Below are 23236 nucleotides of genomic sequence, written 5' to 3'. Positions count from 1 at the left end.
TATATCGAGGAGAAACATTGGAAGTATCCAGGGGAACGGACGTCGTCCACTGAACGATCTATATAAGTTCAGTCCGGACGTGGTAAATATATTTTTCTGCTCTGTTGTATAACCTTGATGTGATTGATGTGACTTTAAATATTTTAATACTGTATTATACCAATATTCTTTAGACAGTGTCTTCAGTAATCTGACGAAGTAAATTGTAGGCTTCACTGTTCTAATATTTGTATACGAGTATTTGGTAAGATAAAGCTTAGCCGGTCATCCTAGAGGACCTAGGTAAACTGTAGGTTATTGTCTTTATTGTGATATGTACCAGTATTAATTCTGTATTACAAGGTTACTGAATGAGGTGTTAAGGGTTAATTAAAAATTAACCAGTTAGGAATAGAGTTGTAATTACTTTATTAATTAAGTTCCCCTGGAAGCGTTTCTCAATTATCACACGCGTGTGGATTGTATCACCGTGAAGTGAGCGTAGTGTTAATACAGATTCCAAAGTGTATTGTGTTTTGTTGTGTTTTCTAGTGAACTAAACGTGCTACATATATATATATTTATATAAGATCTTATCTCTGATCATACCTAGAGCCGAGCCACTCGGGTATCATACTGCCCGATACAGAGAGATCTAATAGATATACAGTTAGAAGAGATATTTGGATAATTGTGTTTTATTCAGTTACGGGTATTATAGGATCCCCGTGACAACAGGTAAAATTTGTACCTAAATTTTACAGAGTTAAGATTTTTACCGTAGTTTCATAGCAGGTAAAAAATTCACCTGAGTTTTACAACAGGTAAGATTTATATCTAAAGCTTCTCTAACAGGTAAAATTTGTACCTAAAATTTATAGAGGTATGATTTTTACCTTAGTTTCATAGCAGGTAAAAAATTCACCTGAGTTTTATAACAGGTAAGATTTGACCAGAATTTGATGACAGGTAATATTTTTACCTGAATTTTATAACAGGTAAGATTCTTATACCTGAGTTCTGAAAGCAGGTAGGAATTTTACCTGAGTTTTGAAACCGAAAATTATGATGACCTGTTACAATATACAAATAACATGCATAATAAACATCCACAAGTTGCCTTTTATAAGTGAAAAATTACGAATTGCATCAAAACACTTGCAGGTTGCAACAGGCTATATGAAATTGATTGCTAATGACTGCATTAAAAGACCTGTGGGGCGGGACGTATCGCAGTGGTAAAGCGCTCACTTGATGCGTGGTCGGTCTGGGGTCGATCCCCGTCGGTGGGCCCATTGGGCTATTTCTCGTCACAGCCAGTACACCACGACTGGTATATCAAAGGATGTGGTATCCTGTCTGTGGGATGGTGCATATAAAAGAACCCTTGCTGCTAATTGAAAAGAGTAGCCCTTGAAGTGGCGACAGCAGGTTTCTCTCTCAACATCTGTGTGGTCCTTAACTATATGTCTGACGCCATATAACCATAAATAAAATGTGTTGAGTGCACTGTTAAATAAAACTTTTTTTCTTTTTCTTTTTATAAGTGAAAAATTACAAATTGGATCAAAACACTTGCAGGTTGCAAAAGGCTATATGAAATTGATTGCTAATGACTGCATTGAAGCACGTGTCATTTGTGATCACACCTGTCAGGTGTAATGATATCATGTGTAGTATAGTCTGTTCCAAATTGTCTGTGTAAATGGTTTGAGTGTGGATATTACATTATCAATATGATAATTTTTCTCTTATAACAGACAAAGTTTTTGATGCATATTGTGCCTGCTATTGGTAGAGAGTAACAGGTCATAATACTTTAGAATACAGTTTTTAGGTTTTCATTCCACAAATTTTCATAAATTATATGTAATGTCAGGAGTGGCACAGTGTAATAAATAATGGTACGGCTCGAGGGTGCCAGACTCTCCTTTCAAATTCACTTGTGACGGACATTTTCACAGATACAACAAATATAAAAATGTTTTTAAAGTGGTAGGCAGTGGCGTAGTGTGGCGGGGGGTTGGGGGGGGGGGGGTGGCACCGGGACGGTTACCCTGGGCACAAAATTCTGGACTGGTGGAAGGGACTCGGGGAGTGCTGATGGTCGACTGGTTAGGGTGCTTAATGCTTGTTTTGCCGTGGGTGCTGCCAACCCACGCTACGCCACTGATGGTAGGCCATGTCATACCTCTGTGAAAAGAGGTGTAGTCATGACCGTACAGTCTGCGCTGCCCCTAAATAAACAAAAACATGGTGGGTTATACTTTTGATTAGTAATTTTAAATTAGTAACTCCTACAGACCAAATGAAAATTTCTTCTTATTATTTTAGTTTGTTTTTTACTGCACATGAAGTTGATTCACCATGATATGAACAGTCTACTAGACAGAAAACAGATTTTTTAAAAACATGACTGATATAAAGTTGATTTATGATGATGTGAACAATCTCTTGCAGGGAAAACTTCACAGAATAGTAGTTTCTGGCACGAGTACTTTTATAGATGGGGGGGGGGGGGGGGTTTCAACACAAATCTCCAAAATATCAATACTTAGAGCTTTCTAAAGTTGCGCCATGAATAAATATTTTTAAAGACTCATTTCAGTGCCAGAAACTATTATGCTAGGATGTCCTGTATGTTGCTGGTCTTTGTGACAATGTGTCTCATGTGCTATTAATTCATTCATTCATTTTGTTTTGCAGTCGAGTCACATTTTATTCGAATATCTTCCAGAGCTTGTTTTCCTCCAAAAACACATTTCATGGCAACACTGCTCAGGTAAGTACAATCAAAATCTTCCTTATATGTATATAAAACTTATTTTATTTTATTTATTATCTTTTCTCTGTTATGATATAGGGGCGGGATGTAGCCCAATGGTAAAGCTCTCGCTTGATGCGTGGTTGGTCTGGGATCGATCCCCATCGGTGGACCCATTGGGCTATTTCTCGTTCCAGCCAGTGCACCACGACTGGTATATCAAAGGCTGTGGTATGTACTATCCTGTCAGGGATGATGCATATAAAAGATCCCTTGCTATTAATGGAAAAATGTGGCGGGTTTCCTCTCTAAGACTATATGTTAAAGTGACCAAATGTTCGACATCCAATTCGCCGATGATATATATCAATGTACTCTAGTAGTGTTGTTAAACAAAAGAAACTTTAGTGTAATGTTATTAGTAACTACCAGTACAACCGGGGGTGACTATAGGTTTCATCTCCATCGTTCTGTCTGTCTGTCTGAGCTAAAGTTTTGTGTATAGCTTTATCATGTTCTGTTACAGAGTTGGACTTTCATGGTGATTTACCCATTTTTAACAGAGTTATGGCCCCTGAACTTAGGAGATACGAAAATTTGTTTGTTTGTTTGCAATGCCTAAAGATAATGAGATAAAAAATAAAATGCTTTATCACATACTGTTACAGATCAAGTTTAAACTTCATGGCGATTTACCCATTTTTGACCCAGTTATGGCCCTTGAATTTAGGAGATATGAATTTCATTTCACCACGGTAGAGAATGTGTATTGCTTTAGTAGTATGGCTGCTGTAATGTACGGGCAAAATATGTTATTTACGGCGGGGAATATGTGTTATGACGTCTGCTTCAGGAAGAGACCAGACGAGACCTGAGGAAATTAATTATTATCATTTACAATTTAGGCCTACAGTGGTTTATTTTTATTTCTCCATAGACTATGTTTTTATACTAGTCTACAAGGTATATTTTATTTTTTCGTAGAGATACTAATAATTATAACCATTAAATGTAATTTAATTATAAACAGAGAGTGTGTTATTCTATCCACTCAGAATTATTGGTAAACTGTGCTGGTGGGTGTTTTGACGGGGAGAGAAACCCACAACGGTACCATTAAAGTTGAGCCCTGTTATTATGTATTTAAATTGTGTATCACGTGATTGTGATTTCTGTTACAGCTGGCTGACAAGTTGACGGACATCTCGACGCAGCTGTCTAAAGATTTCTCCCAGTTCGTGTATCGACCCACTAGACCAGTCAGCAAGTCCTCAGACAGGTAATGTGACCTCTCATTGACCTTCTCAATTACCATTTGACCTCTGACCTCTGACATTGACACAGACATAGCTGGTCAAAAGATTTCTCTCAGTTTGTGTATAGACCCACCAGATCAGCCAGCAAGTCCTTAGACAGGTAACATGACCTCTCATTGACCTTTTCAATTACCATTTGACCTCTGACATTGACCCCTAGTAGGATGTCGTTCAGTGGTAGAGTGCTCGCCTGCTGTGTGATGAGTTTGTCGGATTGATCGAATTCGGTGGACTCCGGGTTTTAGTTGTCTTGCAGCTGGTACATCAAAGGCCATGGTATGTACTGTCCTGTCTATGGGGAGTGCATATATAATATTCCTTGCTACTGAATAATGGCAGAGACAGAAGGTGTTATTTTTCTCGAATAAATGTCGAAATAAACATGTGTTAGACACCAAGTAGTTGTAGTTTACAATGTTACTGAGGTGTCGTTAAACAAACATTCCTTTCCTTTCCACCAGGTGTTCCACCACTATATCGGAGGCTGTGGTATGTGCTGACCTGCATATAAATTTAAAGTTTGTTTTCTTTAACGACGACGCTAGAGCACATTGATGACTTAATAACTGACTACTTTGATAACTTGGATGTCGACTGTCAGGTCATTTGGACACTTAAGCCGGACTCAACTTTGAATTAGATTTTCAGTACAGTTATTAATCTCATTTATTAGTCCCCAACTGCATCAATTGGAGGGGACTGTATGTTTCATCTCCGTCCTGCCTGCCTGTCTGCCTGCCTGTCTGTCTGTCTGTGTCTGTCTGTGTCTGCCTGTCTGTCTGTGTCTTTGTCTCTCTGTGTGTCTGTCTGTGTGTATGTCTGTCTGTCTGTCTGTGTGTGTGTGTGTGTGTGTCTGTCTGTCTGTCGGTCTGTGTCTGTGTCTCTGTGTGTCTGTCACCGGCCTCGGTGGCGTCGTGGCAGGCCATCAGTCTACAGGCTGGTAGGTACTGGGTTCGGATCCCAGTCGAGGTATGGGATTTTTAATCCAGATACCGACTCCAAACCCTGAGTGAGTGCTCCGCAAGGCTCAATGGGTAGGTGTAAACCACTTGCACCGACCAGTGATCCATAGCTGGTTCAACAAAGGCCATGGTTTGTGCTATCCTGCCTGTGGGAAGCGCAAATAAAAGATCCCTTGCTACCAATCAGAAGAGTAGCCCATGTAGTGGCGACAGCGGGTTTCCTCTCAAAATCTGTGTGGTCCTGAACCATATGTCTGACGCCATATAACCGTAAATAAAATGTGTTGAGTGCGTCGTTAAATAAAACACTTCTTTCTTTCTTTCTTTCTGTGTGTCTGTCTGTCTGTCTGTCTGTTTGTCCATTCATCTGTCCCACTTATAGTTTTCCAGATGTTTTTTTTTCAAAATGCCTTGAGATACTGAGTTGTGGCCCTTGAAAGATAATCAATTGTTTGCATAAACATTTTACAAAAATGTTTGCAAACAATTTGTTATCTTACAAGGAATTGTGTCATAAATCTTGTTTGACATCATCCAGCAAAAGGCTTGTATAGATTAATAGTCTTAATATTTTTGTATGGAAAATTAGGAATAAATATGAATGTATAATGTTCAGGATGAATTGGGAATTCCTCGCAGAATTCGCAGTTCTTACCTTCACAGGTAAAAGCCGATAAGCGACATCACAACCTGTTATTCTCTCAGAGTGTGGGATGGGATGTAGCCCAGTGGTAAAGCGTTCGCTCGATGCGTAGTCGGTCTGGGATCAATCCCCATCAGTGGGCCCATTGGGCTATTTCTCGTTCCAGCCAGTGCACCACAACTGGTATATCAAAGGCTGTGGTATCTACTACCCTGTCTGTGGGATGGTGCATATAAAAGATCCCTTGCTGCTAATCGAAAAGAGTAGCCTATGAAGTGGCGACAGCGGGTTTCCTCTCTCAATATCTGTGTGGTCCTTAACCGTATGTCTGACGCCATATAACCGTAAATAAAATGTGTTGAGTGCGTCGTTAAATAAAACATTTCTTTCTATAAGTATTGTGTAGGCTGAGGTTATGAAAAGGTTGAATTATGATGATACTTTGGGGGGGGGGGGGGGAGGACTCAATATAAATATTTCTCTAATGGAACTGTTTCTCTTCTGTTACAGTATATCGAATGGATGCTCTGACCGCTTCCCAACATTAATAATGCGGCCAGTTAAAATATATTCATTTGGGTATTTCTCAGTTCTTCTTTTCATATTTTCAGTGCATGAGAGAGTTTCATGGTTTTGCTTCTTTTGTCTTTTTTTTCACTTGCAATTTGTTTCTAATGAGTAATATATTGGGTGTATTTCTAATTTTGGTTACCGATTTCAATTCCAGACCAATTTCCCTGTCCCTTCCACAGTTCCTTGTCACAAGCATGATTTTGTTTTACATGGTTGTTTTGAAGGAGAAAACTTAGCATGGGATTGGTTAGCTCCTCCCACCTGTCAATCAATAACCATTTGTCCAGTAACTGTTGAGCAAAAACACACTAGCATGGGATTGGTTCTCCACCTTTCAATCAGTATGGTTTGTCCACTAAATATTCATGAGAAGTACACTGGCACAGGATTAGTTCCATCAGTTAATCAGTAGTCTTTTGTCCAGTCATATTTTGGGGGTATTGGTAATTATTTTGCGCATGTAGACTTCTATAAATGGTTAATATGATCTTGTAGTACATGTATATTTAAGTGTTAATTTTTTTTACAAAAATGACCTGCCTCGGTGGCATAGTGGTTGAGCCATCGGACTACAGGCTGGTAGGTACAGGGTTCGCAGCCCGGTACCGGCTCCAACCTAGAGCGAGTTGTTAAGGGCTCAATGGGTAGGTGTAAGGCCACTACACCCTCTCCTCTCTCACTAACCACTAACCAACTAACAACTAACCCACTGTCCTGGACAGACAGCCCAGATCGCTGAGGTGTATGCCCAGGACAGCGTGCTTGAACCTTAATTGGATATAAGCACGAAACTAAGTTGAAATGAAATACAAAAATGACAAATTAAAGAAAAACTTCATTGTAATCCAGTTTTGCCAATCATATACTTAAATCATGAAAGATGATCAAAATAACTCTCTTCAAACATTTCTCCGTCTGACTGCAGTTGACTTGTTTTTTTTCGTGACTCGTATGACGGCCATTCTGCAGAACGCCACGGTTGTTCGCGTTTAGTCTCTACATGTCCGAGCCTGTCCTAGCAGCACTGGAAGATTGACCGCCCCACTCTAAGAAGAAATAGGAAGCGGGGTCGGCCCCTACTACTCTTTTTCTAGGCTTTACCTTGCTTTATAGTGATACCATCTCGTATCCTCCGGAGTCGGGCCCATCCGTACCACTATACCAACCCATGACGAATGGACTATACCCTAGTCTGATACTCTCTCTCTCGTTCAGACGGATCTGGCTTCTCAAGATCTGTATTTCAGCACAGCACTAAACCTTCAACGTCTATCGACTGTCAGTCTAGAGATTTTCTTGACGGGATACAACCCATCTCGTCCCTTTAAGCTGTGCACCCAAATGGCCTTAACGAGGCCACTCGCGTGGACATATCGATCGGACTTTATAAACTTTTAGATTGCGTTCAAAATTTGATGTCGAAATTACTTCTTTTTTTTAAAAATATTATTAAATAGTCTGATCCTCTCTTCTTTCTCTTATTTAATTTTGGACTGTCCTTCTAAAATGCTCCAAATTATATAAATATTCGGCCGTGCAGTCAATTCTTTTTTATTTTTGGCTTGTATCCTTTTTCATTCTTTTATTTATTCTATTAACTTTTTTACTAATTGCTATTTTAAAAATTCTGCCCATTTTCAAATGCCCCCCCCCTCCCCCCATCCCGAGTCAGGCCACCGATCTCATCGAAGGTCGGACTCGGGATGGGCGTGTTCGAAACCCTAGTGGTATATGGGCACGTTAAACTAGTTATCAACATCATCATCAAACATAATGTTTTGTTTGGCATTGAAGGAATGCTAACATGTTGTTTGTGGCATATTTACACTGGCGTAGGAAGTTGGGGGGCAAGGAGGCATGTGCCCCCCCCCCTTTTCAGATATTTTGCTTTATATTTGCTTTATAATAGTGTAAAAATTTGTAAATATAAAAGTGTGCACCCCACACACCACTTTTTGGCACCTTTCTACGCCACTGCATAAGTTGTTTTAATTAAAGGCATACTGTCACAGATTTAAGGACCTTATTTCTCTAAACATTGATAATAGCTAAAAATTACATTAATTGTTAGAAACCAAATCTAGTTGTTATATCACCTCAACTGAACTATGATGGATTAAAATCCATGTCATCCCTCTCGGAAATTTTAGTTTTTGAATTATGGATCATTGCCATAATTCAATTATTTTTACAAAATGTCATTAATAAATGGAGTATGATAGTTATGAAGATGGTTGAATAAAGTACATTTAGGGACAAATCAAATTATTTTTGTTCAGGTAATACTTTGTTAGACCATTAAATAGGTCAGTGGTCTGTGAAAATATGCCTTTAAGAGGTATATAACTACATTCAGTGGTTCAGATAAATATGTTTCCCCAAGTTATACAGACCCTATGGTCAACAACTTAAAAGAAAAAATAAATAAGATTATAAAGCCTTTTAATTTTATCATTGCATCTATGTTTTTTTCTTTTTCAAAAAGAGTTTATTAACGCCAGAAACAAATATGGTAGTGTCAGAGAGAAGTAAAGAGAGAAAAAGGTTCAAGGGAAAAAAGAAGGAAGATAGAACAAAAATGAATGAATTTTAAGATAGGTTTTGAAATAGAAAAGAGTAAATTAATTATCACTGCATCTTAACAGAAGCCCAGTCATCGTATTGTTGCACTGATGAAGTATTGTGATCATTAATTACTGACAATTTTCACATTACTATGTAGTAAGCAAAGGTTTCAAGGTATACATATACCGGAGGGGTTCAAAAATGGAAAATATATTACTAGTCCTGGGCTTGAACTTAAGAATTAACACAAATTTTGTGTTGTCCAGTTATAGTTACACAATGTGCTAGAGCATCGTCAGACAGACATTCCTTTCTTTTCACAGTGGAGAGGAAAACCCTATTGTCAATGGCAACCAGCAACAAGACACTCCTCCAACGCCCAAGTCTGAGAAAACGGACGAACCGAGCGTGAGCAAAGAACCGGACTCCCCTGCGATTGTGACCAAGTCGGTTATCAAGGAAAATGGCGATTATTATGCACCCGAGGACGTGATTGGAGAAAATACTCAAGGTATCTTATAAGAATTGGAAATTTCTGTGAATTTATCAATGTATACATGTAGTTATAGGATATTAAACAAGTTTCCATTTCGTATCATGTTTATGTCCTGAGTGAAATAAATTGAGAGACATAAACATGATACGAAATGGTAGCCAGTTTAATATCCTATTTATGACACATAATCAAACTTAATTTATATCGCTCATTTAGTTGACATTCCTATCGGAGGCCGGACTCGGGATAGGCGTGTTCGAAACCCTAGTGGTATATGGACACGTTAAACCAGTTACTAAGCTAAGTTGACATTCCTGTGAGGTTGTAGTGTGCCAGTTGATGACGATGACGTCATCAACGTGTGACGTCCCATTTGGAGTTCTAGTGGTACTATCACTTTGATATGTCTTCTTCTTAATCCCCCCCCCCCCCCCCTTCGTGCTAAGAAGCCCATCATTAGGCTGTAACCAGAGATCGCCACTGCTGCCTGTCATTAGCCAGCTTCTGCAGCAGCCCCCAGCTCAGACTGCACTCTCGGATTTCCTTCTCTACCTTCCTCCTCTATGTTTCTTTCAGTCTTCCTCATTTCCTTTTTCCAGGAGGGGTCCACTTTGACATGTACCAAGATATTTTTAACCATATGGGTAATAATTACAGATATCAGTGTATTTTTTAAAAATAAAAAGGAATAGATGGTGTTTTTAATTTAATTAAAATACTTTTATCTTCAGGTTTGTATTTTTTTTATTAATTTTAATTAATTTTACATTTTTTATTTATTAATTGAACAAAATGTTATTAATAAAATTAAAATTTTAATTAATAAAGACATTTTAACATGCATTAAGATTAGCACTTTTTATTTGCAACCATGAATAACACCAAATACTTTCATACAGTGGAAATCCTCTAAACCAGACGCCCTCGGGACCAAGTAAAAAGTCTGCTTTTAAGAGGTATCTGGTTTAGAGAGGTTCTCTTCTGTACAGATATTTAAAAAGGGGGCGTTAAAAACGTCCGGTTTTGGGGTGGATTCCGGTTAACAGAGGGTCCGATTTGACACCCTCGGGACCAAGTAAAAAGTGGTTTTAAGAGGTATCTGGTTTAGAGAGGTTCTCTTCTGTACAGATATTTAAAAAGGGGCCGTTAAAAATGTCCGGTTTTGGGGTGGATTCCAGAAGGTCAGATTTTGAGAAGTTTCCCTGTAGTAGACAAGACATTTTGAGAAGTTTCCCTGTAGTAGACAAGACATTTTGAGAAGTTTCCCTGTAGTAGACAAGAAATTTTGAGGGGTTTCACTGTAGTAGACAAGACATTTTGAGAAGTTCCCCTGTAGTAGACAAGAAATTTTGAGACGTTTCCCTGTAGTAGACAAGAAATTTTGAGGGGTTTCACTGTAGTAGACAAGACATTTTGTTGCATGAATTTTTTCTCTTTTACAGGTGATGTCTACACAAATCAATCTACGATTATTGCTCAAAAATCGGAAACTGGTACAATGGAAGATGACAAGCAAGAAACGGTTCGAATTTCTTTTTATTACAATGACATGTATTTCGGAAATAGTTTCATTAAAAGATGGAATTATTGTATTTTTTTATCCATCAAAGGCTTTTGTAGGATATATCGCTGGTTCTATAATTTGCGATATCTCCTGCGATATTCTCCTAGGAGATACCGCTTCTTTTGTTACGTCACTGTGTATGTTTCAGCGCTAAACCTATCATTAGTGACGTCACACCACTGTCGTTCTGCTAGTTAACAAGTCTACCGCTGCCAAATGTAGTAACATTCATCCAACATTACTGACATTGTTTCCAATTGTCGCAGATGAAAAGAATGATAATGGATGATAAAAAGAATACCCTCCTCGTGTCTTGTGATATCATAATTAATTATATAACATTTAGTGAAATATCTTAAAATATCAGTGAAATAAAAGTGTTATCAGTCACTCAGTGACGATAACACATTTTAAAGTAAAAATTTCACTATTTCACTCTAAAATGTGTTATCGTCACTGTAGAAAATGTTATATTCACTGTAAGAAAGTCGGAACTATTCTGTTGCTGGCATTTTAAAAATAAAGGTAAATTGCCAAAAGTTATATAATAAATAGAAAATTTCATGTTCTTTGTCAAATATGATTTTTATCTCATCTCGTGAAGTTTGCAATCATATCACACTCGTCGTGCAAGCGCGACTCGTCAGATATGATTAGAACCTTCACTCGATGAGATATAAATCATATTTGACAAAAAACATCAAATATCCTCTGTTTATCAGCACTTGTTGATAAAAGTATAAAAATTATCAGCAAGCCTCGGTTTTCATACTTTTATCAACTCTTGCTGATAAATTATGATATTACAAGACACCCGGGGAGTATCCTCTATTAAACATATGTCAGCATAAAAATTTGGAAATAAAACTGAAGTGTCTGCTTCTATTTGTAGATTTATATTTTTGGCTTGAAGCTGGCATTATGCAGCCTGTCTTTATTCTAACACTTCATTGCTTGTGTACTACATTAGATGTTTTGGGGCAAATATTAATTATATTTTGAGGAATTTAGCTCAGTAGTTTGAGTGCTTGCCTGAGTTGCTTGCATCGCAGGATCGAACCACCTTGGTGTATTCATTCAACTGACTTGGGGCGAGATGTAGCCCAGTGGTAAAGCACTCGCCTGAGGCGCGGTCGGTTTGGGATCGATCCCTGTCGGTGGACCCATTGGGCTATTTCTCGCTCCAGCCAGTGCCCCACGACTGGTACATCAACGGCCGTGGTATGTGCTATCCTGTCTATGGAATGGTGCATATAAAAGATCCCTTACTGCTAATCGAAAAGAGTAGCCCATGAAGTGTCGACAGCAGGTTTCCTCTCTCAATATCTGTGTGGTCCTTAACCATATGTCCGACGCCATATAACCGTAAATAAAATGTGTTGAGTGCGTCGTTAAATAAAACATTTCCTTCCCTCACTGCTTGTGTACTACATGAGATGTTTTGGGGTAAATATTATTTACATTTTGAGGGATTTAACTCAAGAGTGCTCGCCTGAGGTACTTGCGTCGCAGGATAGAACCACCTCGGTGGATCCATTCAACTCGTTGGTTTTTTCTTGTTCCAACCAGTTCATGACAACTGGTCAAAGGTCGTAGTATGTGCTATCCTGACTGTGGGATGGTGCATATAAAAGATTCCTTCCTACCGATGGAAAAATGTACCGGGTTTCCTCTCTAAGACTATACGTCAAAAGTACAAAATGTTTGACATCCAATAGCCGATGATTAATAAATCAGTGTGCTCTAGTGGTGTCGTTTCTCATCACATTCATTTAAAGTTAGGCACCAAAACCAGTCTAGTGAGAAATCATAAGTGCATCCATTACGGTTTCACGTGACTTAAAATTCTCCTATTTATTATTCCCCAACCGGTCCCAACCATTATTCTTCTGTCTGTCACACATATCGTTTTCTGGATGGGTTTTTTCACAATGCCTCGAGATATTGATCTGAAATTGTGTGTATAACTTTATCATGTAGGCCCCAGTCGAGGCATGGGATTTTTAATCCAGGGTAGGTGTAAACCACTTGCACCGACCAGTGATCCATAACTGGTTCAATAAAGGCCATGGTTTGTGCTATCCTGCCTGTGGGAAGCACAAATAAAAGATCCCTTCCTGCTAATCGGAAAGAGTAGCCCATGAAGTGGTGACAGTGGGTTTCCTCTCAAAATCTGTGTGGTCCATAACCATATGTCTGACGCCATATAGCCGTAAATAAAATGTTGAGTGCGTCGTTAAATTTTTATTATGTAGGTCTACTGTTACAGATTTACTTTTGTGGCAATTTACCCTTTTTTGATAAAGTTACAGCCCTTGAAAATACAGAGATACTAAAATTAGTTTATCATGTTTGTTTTTGCAATGCCTTAAGATACTGAGCTGCAGTTTTGTGTATAGCTTTACCATATTCTGTTACAGATAAAGTTTGACTTTCTTGGCAATATACTACTAACTGTTTGACAGAGTTAAGGCCCTTGAGCTCTGGAGATACAAGAATTTGTTGGGCTTGGTAGGGGGCGTGTGTTGCTGTAGCAGTGTTCTCAGAATGTGTGGGTTTTTTCACAGACTCAAGTCAATGGAATCAGTGGTGCTGCACAAACTACGGAGGAAGTCAAAGAAAAAAATCCACTGGATTTGCCCGACTACCCGCCACCAGCCCCACCTGGTGACGAGGAGCAGACAACTGTGGCTTCAAGGATCGAGAGTGTGTACGATGAACCTAAGTCATCCCGGCTGGTTGTTGATGATGACGACGACGACGATGATGATCATTATCAAATGCCGATGTCAAACAAACCACTCAGAGATCTGATACCTGATAACTTTCTGTATGAGGTAAACAGTAACACACAGTTCTTGTTAACATTCTGTACGAGGTAAAACAGTAACACAGTTCTTGTTAACGTTCTGTACGAGGTAAAACAGTAACACACAGTTCTTGTTAACATTCTGTACGAGGTAAAACAGTAACACACAGTTCTTGTTAACGTTCTGTACGAGGTAAAACAGTAACACACAGTTCTTGTTAACATTCTGTACGAGGTTAACGTTCTGTACGAGGTAAAACAGTAACACACAGTTCTTGATAAAACAGTTTCTGTACGAGGTAAAAAACAGTAACACACAGTTCTTGTTAACTTCTGTACTGTACGAGGTAAAACAGTAACACACAGTTCTTGATAACATTCTGTACACGAGGTAAAACAGTAACACACAGTTCTTGTTAACGTTCTGTATGAGTAACACACAGTTCTTGTTAATGTTCTGTATGGTAAACACACAGTTCTTGTTAACACACAGTTCTTGTTAACGTTCTGTACGAGGTAACAGTAACACACAGTTCTTGTTAACTTTCTGTACGAGGTAAACAGTAACACACAGTTCTTGTTAACTTCTGTATGAGGTAAAACAGTAACACACAGTTCTTGTTAACGTTCTGTACGAGGTAAAACAGTAACACTGTTCTTGAGTTAAAACAGTAACACACAGTTCTTGTTAACATTCTGTACGAGGTAAAACAGTAACACTGTTCTTGTTAACATTCTGTACAAGGTAATATAGTAAAACAGTTCTTGTTAACATTCTGTACGAGGTAAAACAGTAACACACAGTTCTTGATAACATTCTGTACAAGGTAAAACAGTAACACACAGTTCTTGTTAACATTCTGTACCAGAGTAAAACAGTAACACTGGTTCACTGTTGTTAAGGTAAAACAGTCTGTACGTTCTGTAGAGGTAAAACAGTAACACACAGTTCTTGTTAACAGTTCTGTACGAAAACAGTAACACACAGTTCTTGATAACAACAGTAAAACACAGTTCTTGTTAACATTCTGTACACGGTAAAACAGTAACACACAGTTCTTGTTAACGTTCTGTAATGTTCTGAGGTAAAACAGTAACACACAGTTCTTGTTAACTTTCTGTACGACAAGGTAAACAGTAACAGGTAAAACACACACAGTTCTTGTTAACTTCTGTATGAGGTAAACTAACACACAGTTCTTGTTAACGACGAGGTAAAACAGTAACACACAGTTCTTGTTAACTTTTTGTACTTCTGTAACTGAGGTAAAACAGTAACACACAGTTCTTGTTAACGTTCTGTATGAGATAAAACAGTAACACACAGTTCTTGATAACATTCTGTACGGTAGGTTCTTGATAAAAGGTAAAACAGTAACACACAGTTCTTGTTAACTTTCTGTACGAGGTAAACAGTAACACACAGTTCTTGATAACATTCTGTACACGGTAAAACAGTAACACACAGTTCTTGTTAACGTTCTGTATGAGGTAAACAGTAACACACAGTTCTTGTTAACTTTCTGTACGAGGTAACAGTAACACACAGTTCTTGTTAACTTTCTGTACGAGGTAAACAGTAACACACAGTTCTTGTTAACTTTCTGTACGAGGTAAACAGTAACACACAGTTCTTGTTAACTTCTGTATGAGGTAAAACAGTAACACACAGTTCTTGTTAACATTCTGTATGAGATAAAACAGTAACACACAGTTCTTGTTAACGTTCTGTACGAGGTAAAACAGTAACACTGTTCTTGTTAACATTCTGTACAAGGTAATATAGTAAAACAGTTCTTGTTAACGTTCTGTACGAGGTAAAACAGTAACACACAGTTCTTGATAACATTCTGTACAAGGTAAAACAGTAACACACAGTTCTTGTTAACATTCTGTACCAGGTAAAACAGTAACACTGTTCTTGTTAACATTCTGTACGAGGTAAAACAGTAACACTGTTCTTGTTAACATTCTGTACGAGGTAAAACAGTAACACAGTTCTTGTTAACATTCTGTACCAGGTAAAACAGTAACACAGTTCTTGTTAACATTCTGTACGAGGTAAAACAGTAACACAGTTCTTGTTAACATTCTGTACCACGTAAAACAGTAACACTGTTCTTGTTAACATTCTGTACCAGGTAAAACAGTAAAACAGAGTACTTAACAGACCATTGTCGAGATTCTTGTTTATTATTGATGCCTGATGCCCGTTCAGTCTGTGATTGATCCTCATCGGTGGGCTCAATTAGACTATTTCTTGTTCTGGGATGGGATGTAGCCCAGTGGTAAAGTGCTCACTTGATGCACGGTCGGTCTGGGATCGATTCACATCAGTGGGTTCACTTGGGGTATTTCTCGTTGAGCCACTGGACCGTGACTAGTATATCAAAGACTGTGGTATGTACTGTCCCATCTGAGTGTGTACAAAATATCCCTTGCTACTAATAGAAAAATGTGGCAGGTTCCTCTCTAATACTATGTCAAAACTGTCAATTTTTTAAACTCCAATAGCTGATAATTAATAAATCAATGTGCTCTAGTGGTGTCGTTCAATAAAACAGACTTTATATGTCAAAATTACCAAATATTTGACATCCAATAGCTGATGATTAGTAAGTCAATGTGCTCTAGTGATGCATATAAAAGATCCCTTGTTGCTAATCGAAAAGAGTAGCCCATGAAGTGGCGACAGCGGGTTTCCTCTCAAATATCTGTGTGGTCTTTAACCATATGTCCGACGCCATATAACCATAAATAAACTGTGTTGAGTGCATCGTTAAATAAAACATTTCCTTCCTTGAAAATGGTATTTAAAAGTCTTTGAATTTATTTGGTCTTTAAGGCTATGAACCCTGTCACTGTTCTTACCAGACATTAGAAATGACTGGGGTGAGGTTTTTTCACTGTGTTGTTGTTTCTAGGTCCAGGCCACTCACATGTACCAGGGCGAGGACGAAGATGAGCTGACGTTTGAGGCGGAGGAGATCATCTACGTGATACCGCACGAGAACCCCGACGAGCAGGTTCGCACACCAACACTAACTTTAACTTTAGCTTTTTACTTTTGATGGGCATATCATACATTTCACTGGTACTATTATTTATTAATCCCCTACCAGTCCAGCCAGAGGGGATGAGAGAGAGAGAGAGAGAGAGAGAGAGAGAGAGAGAGAGAGAGAGAGAGAGAGAGAGAGAGAGCAGAGAGCGAGAGAGAGAGAGAGAGAGAGAGAGAGAGAGAGAGAGAGAGAGAGAGAGAGAGAGAGAGAGAGAGAGAGAGAGAGAGAGAGAGAGAGAGGAGGGAGGGAGGGAGGGAGGGGGAGGGAGAATGAGTGATAACGAGAGAGACAAGACCGAGAAAGAGACAGAGACAGAGAGATAGGGAGAGAGACAGTGTGTGTGTGCCCATGTACCACTAAGGTTTCAGGCATGTCTGTCATGGGCCAAGTCTCTGGAAAGCCAGTGACCTGGTCCGGGACTCAAGATACTAAGCTTATATTTTGTGTATTGATTTATCATATAGAGTTATGGCCCTTGATGTTTGGCGATAAGAAACTTTTTTGGGTCTCATAGGGGACATTGTTATATTCATTATTATTATTTAATAATTTAGGATAATGGATTGGTAATAAATATCCTGTTGACATGATTTTTAAAATGTTCTCTTTTATTCAGGACGATGGATTGGTAATGAATATCCTGTTGATGTTATTTTTAAAATGTTCTCTTTTATTAAAGACGATGGCTGGATGATAAATATCCTGTTGATGTGATTTTTAAAATGTTCTTTTTTATTAAAGACGATGGCTGGATGATAAATATCCTGTTGATGTGATTTTTAAAATGTTCTTTTTTATTAAAGACGATGGCTGGATGATAAATATCCTGTTGCTGTTATTTTAAAAATGTTCTCTTTTTATTAAGGATGATGGTTGGGTGATGGGAATAAAGAAGTCAAATGGACAGAAAGGTGTCTTTCCCGAGAACTTTACGAAGAGAGTCTGAGAATGTCAACGATAGTATTTGTAACTTACACCTCTGACTTGAAGCATTCCTTCGACTAAATGTGATAGAGAAGAGATACGCAGATAAACTGAATGATGATGGCAGAACTTATGGCAGCTGGGACTTTACTATGGGGATTGTTAAAAATAACTCACATGATTGAGATCAGGGCAAACTCCGTTTGTGTAGAGAATTTCGCCAAATTATCTATTAAACTTAAATATTTGCAGAAACCCACAATTATTTTCCAACCAAATATCAATTAGTACATGAAAATATTTTAGCAAATTTGAATTTACAATATAGGTTTAGTTCTACAGGTGGCCACATTTCACAATATAAGTTTAGTTCTACAGGTGGCCACATTTCACAATATACGTTTAGCTCTATAGGTGGCCACAATTCACAATATACGTATAGTTCAACAAGTGGCCACAATTGACAATAAAAGTTTAGTTCTACAGGTGGCCACAATATAAGAACGTGACAATTGTTATATTAAGTACCTAAAATGATGATCTTGGTGTTTGCTGTCATTCTGAGTTTAACAATTCAGTTTTGTATCATTCTCTCAATGTTTTTTTTTTTTTTATGTTTGGGTAAGATTAGTGTCTTGTTTTATAAAATGATTTTTGCATTACAATTGTTTCCACTCTAGTCATGATCACAACTTTTCTTTTAAGATCGTCCTGAAGTCACAAAATGCTCTTTACGTTTTAATGCAATAGAGTTTAATTTTCACTGTTATATTATATACTTGGGGAAGAAAGTTCCTGTGCATGTAATGGACATGGTATATATATTTAACGGTAACAAATGACAAATCTAATCATTTTCAAGAAATTATTTATTGGTCATTCAAAAATTATGATGTGTCATCATTTTTGTAAATTTTGAACCATTTACAAACTTTACTGTTGGTTTGCTAACATTGTCTTTGGTGCACAGGAACTTTTTTTTAAGGAGTATATATATATATATAAAGATAAATAAATTATATCTTTAGCAACAGTTGTTATAAGTTTAAAAATGACCATACAACTCTAAAATCACTTACAGTTTATCTGGATCACAGTGAAAAGGTTTATTTGGGTACATCTGTGATTCTTACATATTTTAATTTTAAAGTTGATTATAAGTAACCAATTAATTGCAAATGAAATATTTTGTGGGACTAAACACAAAAACCCTCCATGGAAAGTTATGCTTGGTGCATCTACTTTGAGATTAATGGTTCCAATGAATAGATAGGAGGGGGAATAATTCCTGAAATACAGGGGAAATTTTAAAGTTGATGAACAATAAAAATAATAGAAAAATAATCTCTTAAATACAAGAAAAATGTAATCGATGAATATAATTGTATTTTAACTATACTATGTTGTATCTTTTATACCATTTCCATTAAGCATATTATAAAGTTTTGTACATTCATGATAAAAAGTATTGCATATTGCATATCGTTAAATAGTTTTTAAGCACAATATTTTATTTGACAAATATGTTTTATTTATAAAGGGATGTTCATACTTTAATATTACTAACCAATAATTTTGTTCATGTTATAACTAAACTTTTATTATGTTATGGATATCATGACAGTATGATACGAGAAATGTAGTAAACTACTTGGTAGATGTTTGTCATATTAATGCAGCTTAATATATCCATTAAAAGTTATGTGCACCGCAAAGTTTGAACTGACAAGATATTATCTGGCATAGTGCTCCCAACACTAGTTACAGTAACTTGTGGTTTCCATTAGAAATATGTTACAAAATTAAGAGTCAAGACTGCATGTTTAAATTCATTTAATGCTCATTTTTAGCCTATATTAATAACATTTTATAAGATGGATTTTTAAATGGATTTTTTTAATATCTAACACAGTTTAGGCATTGGATTTCTGTTTTACTCATGTGTCTATTAATACCGAGTTATTGCTCTTTGTTCATTGTCTGCCATGATTAACCAAACACTTTTGTTTATTATCTGTCATTTTAAACCAAATACTTCAGTGTCTTGTCGAAAATGTCTTGGCATTTGTTGAACATGATCTGTGAAGTGTACTTAATGTGTTAATGTGTGTTTTTTCCATGAAGCGATTGTAATGTTATGAAAGGTTTGGGGTTTTTTATGGGGGTTTTCTTTGTCTTTCCTTTATGAAGTAAAAAGGCGAGATATAGGTTTTACATTTTCATGATGGCGACAGAGTCAACTTTTGAGTTACAAGTTTAACATTAATATTTCAAATTTAGATCAGTTTCCAGGGCTTCTAGAATTTTTATAAAATCCACTAGCCATGGGATCAGTGATTTAAAACTAAAAATTCACTAGCCCTACTTTACTTTAGGTTAATACAATTTTATTAAATAATAGTAATAATCAGATATGTCCCCTAAAGAGGAAGATGGAGCTTAAAAACACTAAGATTGGGGGGGGGGGGGGGGGGGGGGGCTCAGGATATTCATATTTACAAATAGACTTATCTGCAGCATTTGACAAAAAAAATTCACTAGCTGTCTGGCATGGCAATACCGTAGTAGTTATTTACTAGCCCAACATTGAATATCACTAGCCATGGGAGTGGGGCTACCATAATCTTGAAGCCCTGGTTTCTCACAAACTATAAATCTTATGTCAATGAAACTTGGTTTATATTTGAAACTTGTTTTTTTAGTTGAAACTTGGTTTATAGTTGAACCTATGGATGGTCATCAGAGTGCATGGAAAATTTGTTTATTGTAGGCGAGACATTCAATGCTGTGGAATCTTGTTTTTAATTTAGTGACATTTTAAAAGTTGTTTACAATCTTTAATTCTTCTAACTTACTAAGTAGGGGTCAAAAGGGCAAGTCTCCTAATTTCATAACCATATTGAAATGACAGTGGCCATGCCATGTTCACTGTTAGCCTAAAAAACTGGAATATGCCCCACCTCTCAAAAATACAAGCAAACAACAACAACAAAAAAAGAAGAAGAAAAAGCAAACAACCTGTACAATAAAAAAAAACCCACATTTATAGCGATTTAGGAGGCAGTTGAATATCTCTGCCATCCCCACCCCACCCCAACATCCCATCTCAAATGTCCATGTTTTAGCTATGAAACTAGAGATATTTTAAAATTGTATTTTGTAACACTTTGTCAGTATATTTTTTTCTAAACATTTTAATTTTTTTTAGATTTGTGTACTCAAGAGTTAATTTCTCAGGAAATAAAAAGCATATTAGTATTATAGAGTTTTTAAAAGTTTAAATCCTGTTCCATATTATATTTGATGGATGAATTTGTATGTACAAGTACGCCCACTATAGGATTACCAAATAAGTATTGCACAAGGCTTGAAATTCACTGTGAGGAGTGGAAAGCAGACTTTGCTTCTCAGATTTCAAACTGGAAGCAAATTCTAAAAATTAAGCAAATTCTAGAAATTAAGAAGCAATTCTAGAAATCTGTCTCAACATTAGATTTTATACCAGCAATGTGGAGCACTTGAGACGAGCAAGAATAAAAATATAATATTTATATCATCATTCCTGAGAATTCTTGATATATCTGAAATACTGTGAAAAATAAGATAAATATTACTGTTTCTGAAAAAAAAATCTATATATATCTAAAATACTGTGAAAAATAAGATATATAAGCCTATTACTTTTTCTGAAAAAAAAATCTCTATATATTTAAAATACTGTGAAAAATCTCTATATATATTACTGTTTCTGAAAAAAACAGTTGTCAATATATCTAAAATACTGTCAAAATAAGATATATATTACTGTTTCTGAAAATAAAAATCTATATATCTGAAATAGTGTCAAAAATAAGATAGAAATCTAAAGCTACTTGTGAAGTTGATCAGCAGAAAGCATATTGTGCATTTTGAGAGGCATTGACTGCCTTCCCTCTGTTAATTTAGAGCCTTGCAAATTGTAAAGAAAAAGAGAAAAACCCACTATTGAGGTAAGGAAGTAGGTACATGCTTGTGGCACAAAGACTTGTATCAAATAGTTTGTTCATGTGTTGTTTGTTTTTCAATTAAATGTTTATTATTAGTGATATGGAGACAGCTTGATAAACTTGCATATTCTGGTAGGTTCCATGTGAAATATTACTTTTATTAGAAAACATTCAGTGATATTCAGTGAAACCAGACCCTCAGTAAATGAGAAATCAGAAAATCACATCGACAAAAAATAAGAGATATTCTTTGTATGTATATATTAATCACATTTTATAACAGACAAAAAGACAACAACATGATATATCATCTTCATGTATATAATTCTGACTTACAGTGGAAAAAGGGGAGAACTAGTTTGGATAAACTATTTAATACAAGTCTTTGCAGTTTGTAGCTGTGTAATAAGTAAAACAGAAGCCAAGTATAAAAAATGATTAACTCAGGAACTGGGTATCCAAGTTTATTGTTATTTCCAACCCGTAATCACAGCGTACTTTTATCTCCATCACAGAGTGTACAGTTATTTTTATCAGTGTACTTCCAGAGTACAGTGTGCTTCCAATCCCAGTAATATATTGTGTATAATAACATAATTATATAATAATACAGTAGTTTTTATGTAAATGGTTTTCGAATTGTGCCTTAATATTTTTTTATGATATATATATCATTTTAAAGTAATCTGCAGAATTTGTATAGTTCAGTATCTTTATATGTTATTATAAAATGTATACAGTGTCTTCCAAATAAGAAAATTTGAATATTTGTTTTTCTCACAATTTCTACTTACTCTACCTTATGGACATTTATAAATATTTGTGCCCAAGAAAAATAGCTGAGAGTGTATGAGGAGTGAACACTTCTCACACCTGATGGTGCAGGATGCCAAAACTTATAAGATGTAATGTGAGACTTGTATCTATAATAAAATATGCAAGGCCTGTTTAACACTTTCTCATCGTTCTGACCACTTCTCCTCTTTTGATCTGTACTGCTGACAACCTTCTTTATATTTAGCCGATGTCACATTTCGCAATTATCTTTTTTGCGCTCGAATCCAGTCAACTCCTGTACACACATAGTGCTAAATATTGCATACAAAAATGAATTCCATCAATACAACCATAATGGAGGCTGCCAGCTTTGTCACTTCACACAGAAGTGGCTATGTACTTAGCAGCCGTGCATATAAGAAGAAGATAACTGCGATCTGAGGCCATACATGGGGGGAAAGGGGTAGCAGCGATCAAAATTTGCAACGCCCTTCACAATAAGCTGTAACAGTTGTAAAATTTATATACTACAGCATTTCTAGCATTGCCGGGTATTTTTTTATTTCTAAAACATATTGCCCTAGCAGAATGATCTGAATTTCATGGGTTGGGGTAATGACAGTTAATTCCAGCATTCACTTTTAAAATTAACAAAAAACAAAAAATAAATACATCTTTAACAAAAGTCAACATTTTGGATGTGCCTTAGCAGGGGAGAGGAAAGGGGTAATACAGTTGGACTATGGACTAAGTGTGTTGAATTAATCACATTTGTGAATGGGCCTGTTAGGTAAAAATTGCCAATTGATGTACATTAAT

General features: G+C 36.7%; 1 protein-coding gene and 1 long non-coding RNA gene across 2 annotated transcripts in view; both read left to right on the top strand.

Annotated features, from left to right (window-relative positions):
* The window catches only part of LOC121385143 (amphiphysin-like), a 75072-nt gene extending 55039 nt beyond the window's left edge, over positions 1 to 20033 (top strand). The window contains exons 8-14 of the mRNA XM_041515681.1: positions 2686 to 2761; positions 3925 to 4022; positions 9126 to 9313; positions 10741 to 10820; positions 13430 to 13699; positions 16596 to 16697; positions 17596 to 20033. Coding sequence (XP_041371615.1) covers positions 2686 to 2761; positions 3925 to 4022; positions 9126 to 9313; positions 10741 to 10820; positions 13430 to 13699; positions 16596 to 16697; positions 17596 to 17676 — 895 coding nt within the window. The 3' untranslated portion in view covers positions 17677 to 20033. The remainder of the gene's footprint in view (positions 1 to 2685; positions 2762 to 3924; positions 4023 to 9125; positions 9314 to 10740; positions 10821 to 13429; positions 13700 to 16595; positions 16698 to 17595) is intronic.
* Positions 20034 to 20251: 218 nt separating this feature from the next.
* The window catches only part of LOC121385228, a 5760-nt gene continuing 2775 nt past the window's right edge, over positions 20252 to 23236 (top strand). Inside the window, exon 1 of the long non-coding RNA XR_005959512.1 lies at positions 20252 to 23207. This is a non-coding gene — a long non-coding RNA (uncharacterized LOC121385228). The remainder of the gene's footprint in view (positions 23208 to 23236) is intronic.

The sequence above is a fragment of the Gigantopelta aegis genome, chromosome 11 (genome assembly GCF_016097555.1).
Source record: "Gigantopelta aegis isolate Gae_Host chromosome 11, Gae_host_genome, whole genome shotgun sequence".
NCBI lineage: Eukaryota > Metazoa > Mollusca > Gastropoda > Neomphalida > Peltospiridae > Gigantopelta > Gigantopelta aegis.
Note: the sequence above shows the minus strand (reverse complement) of the source record. Positions and strands in the feature narration are given on the sequence as shown.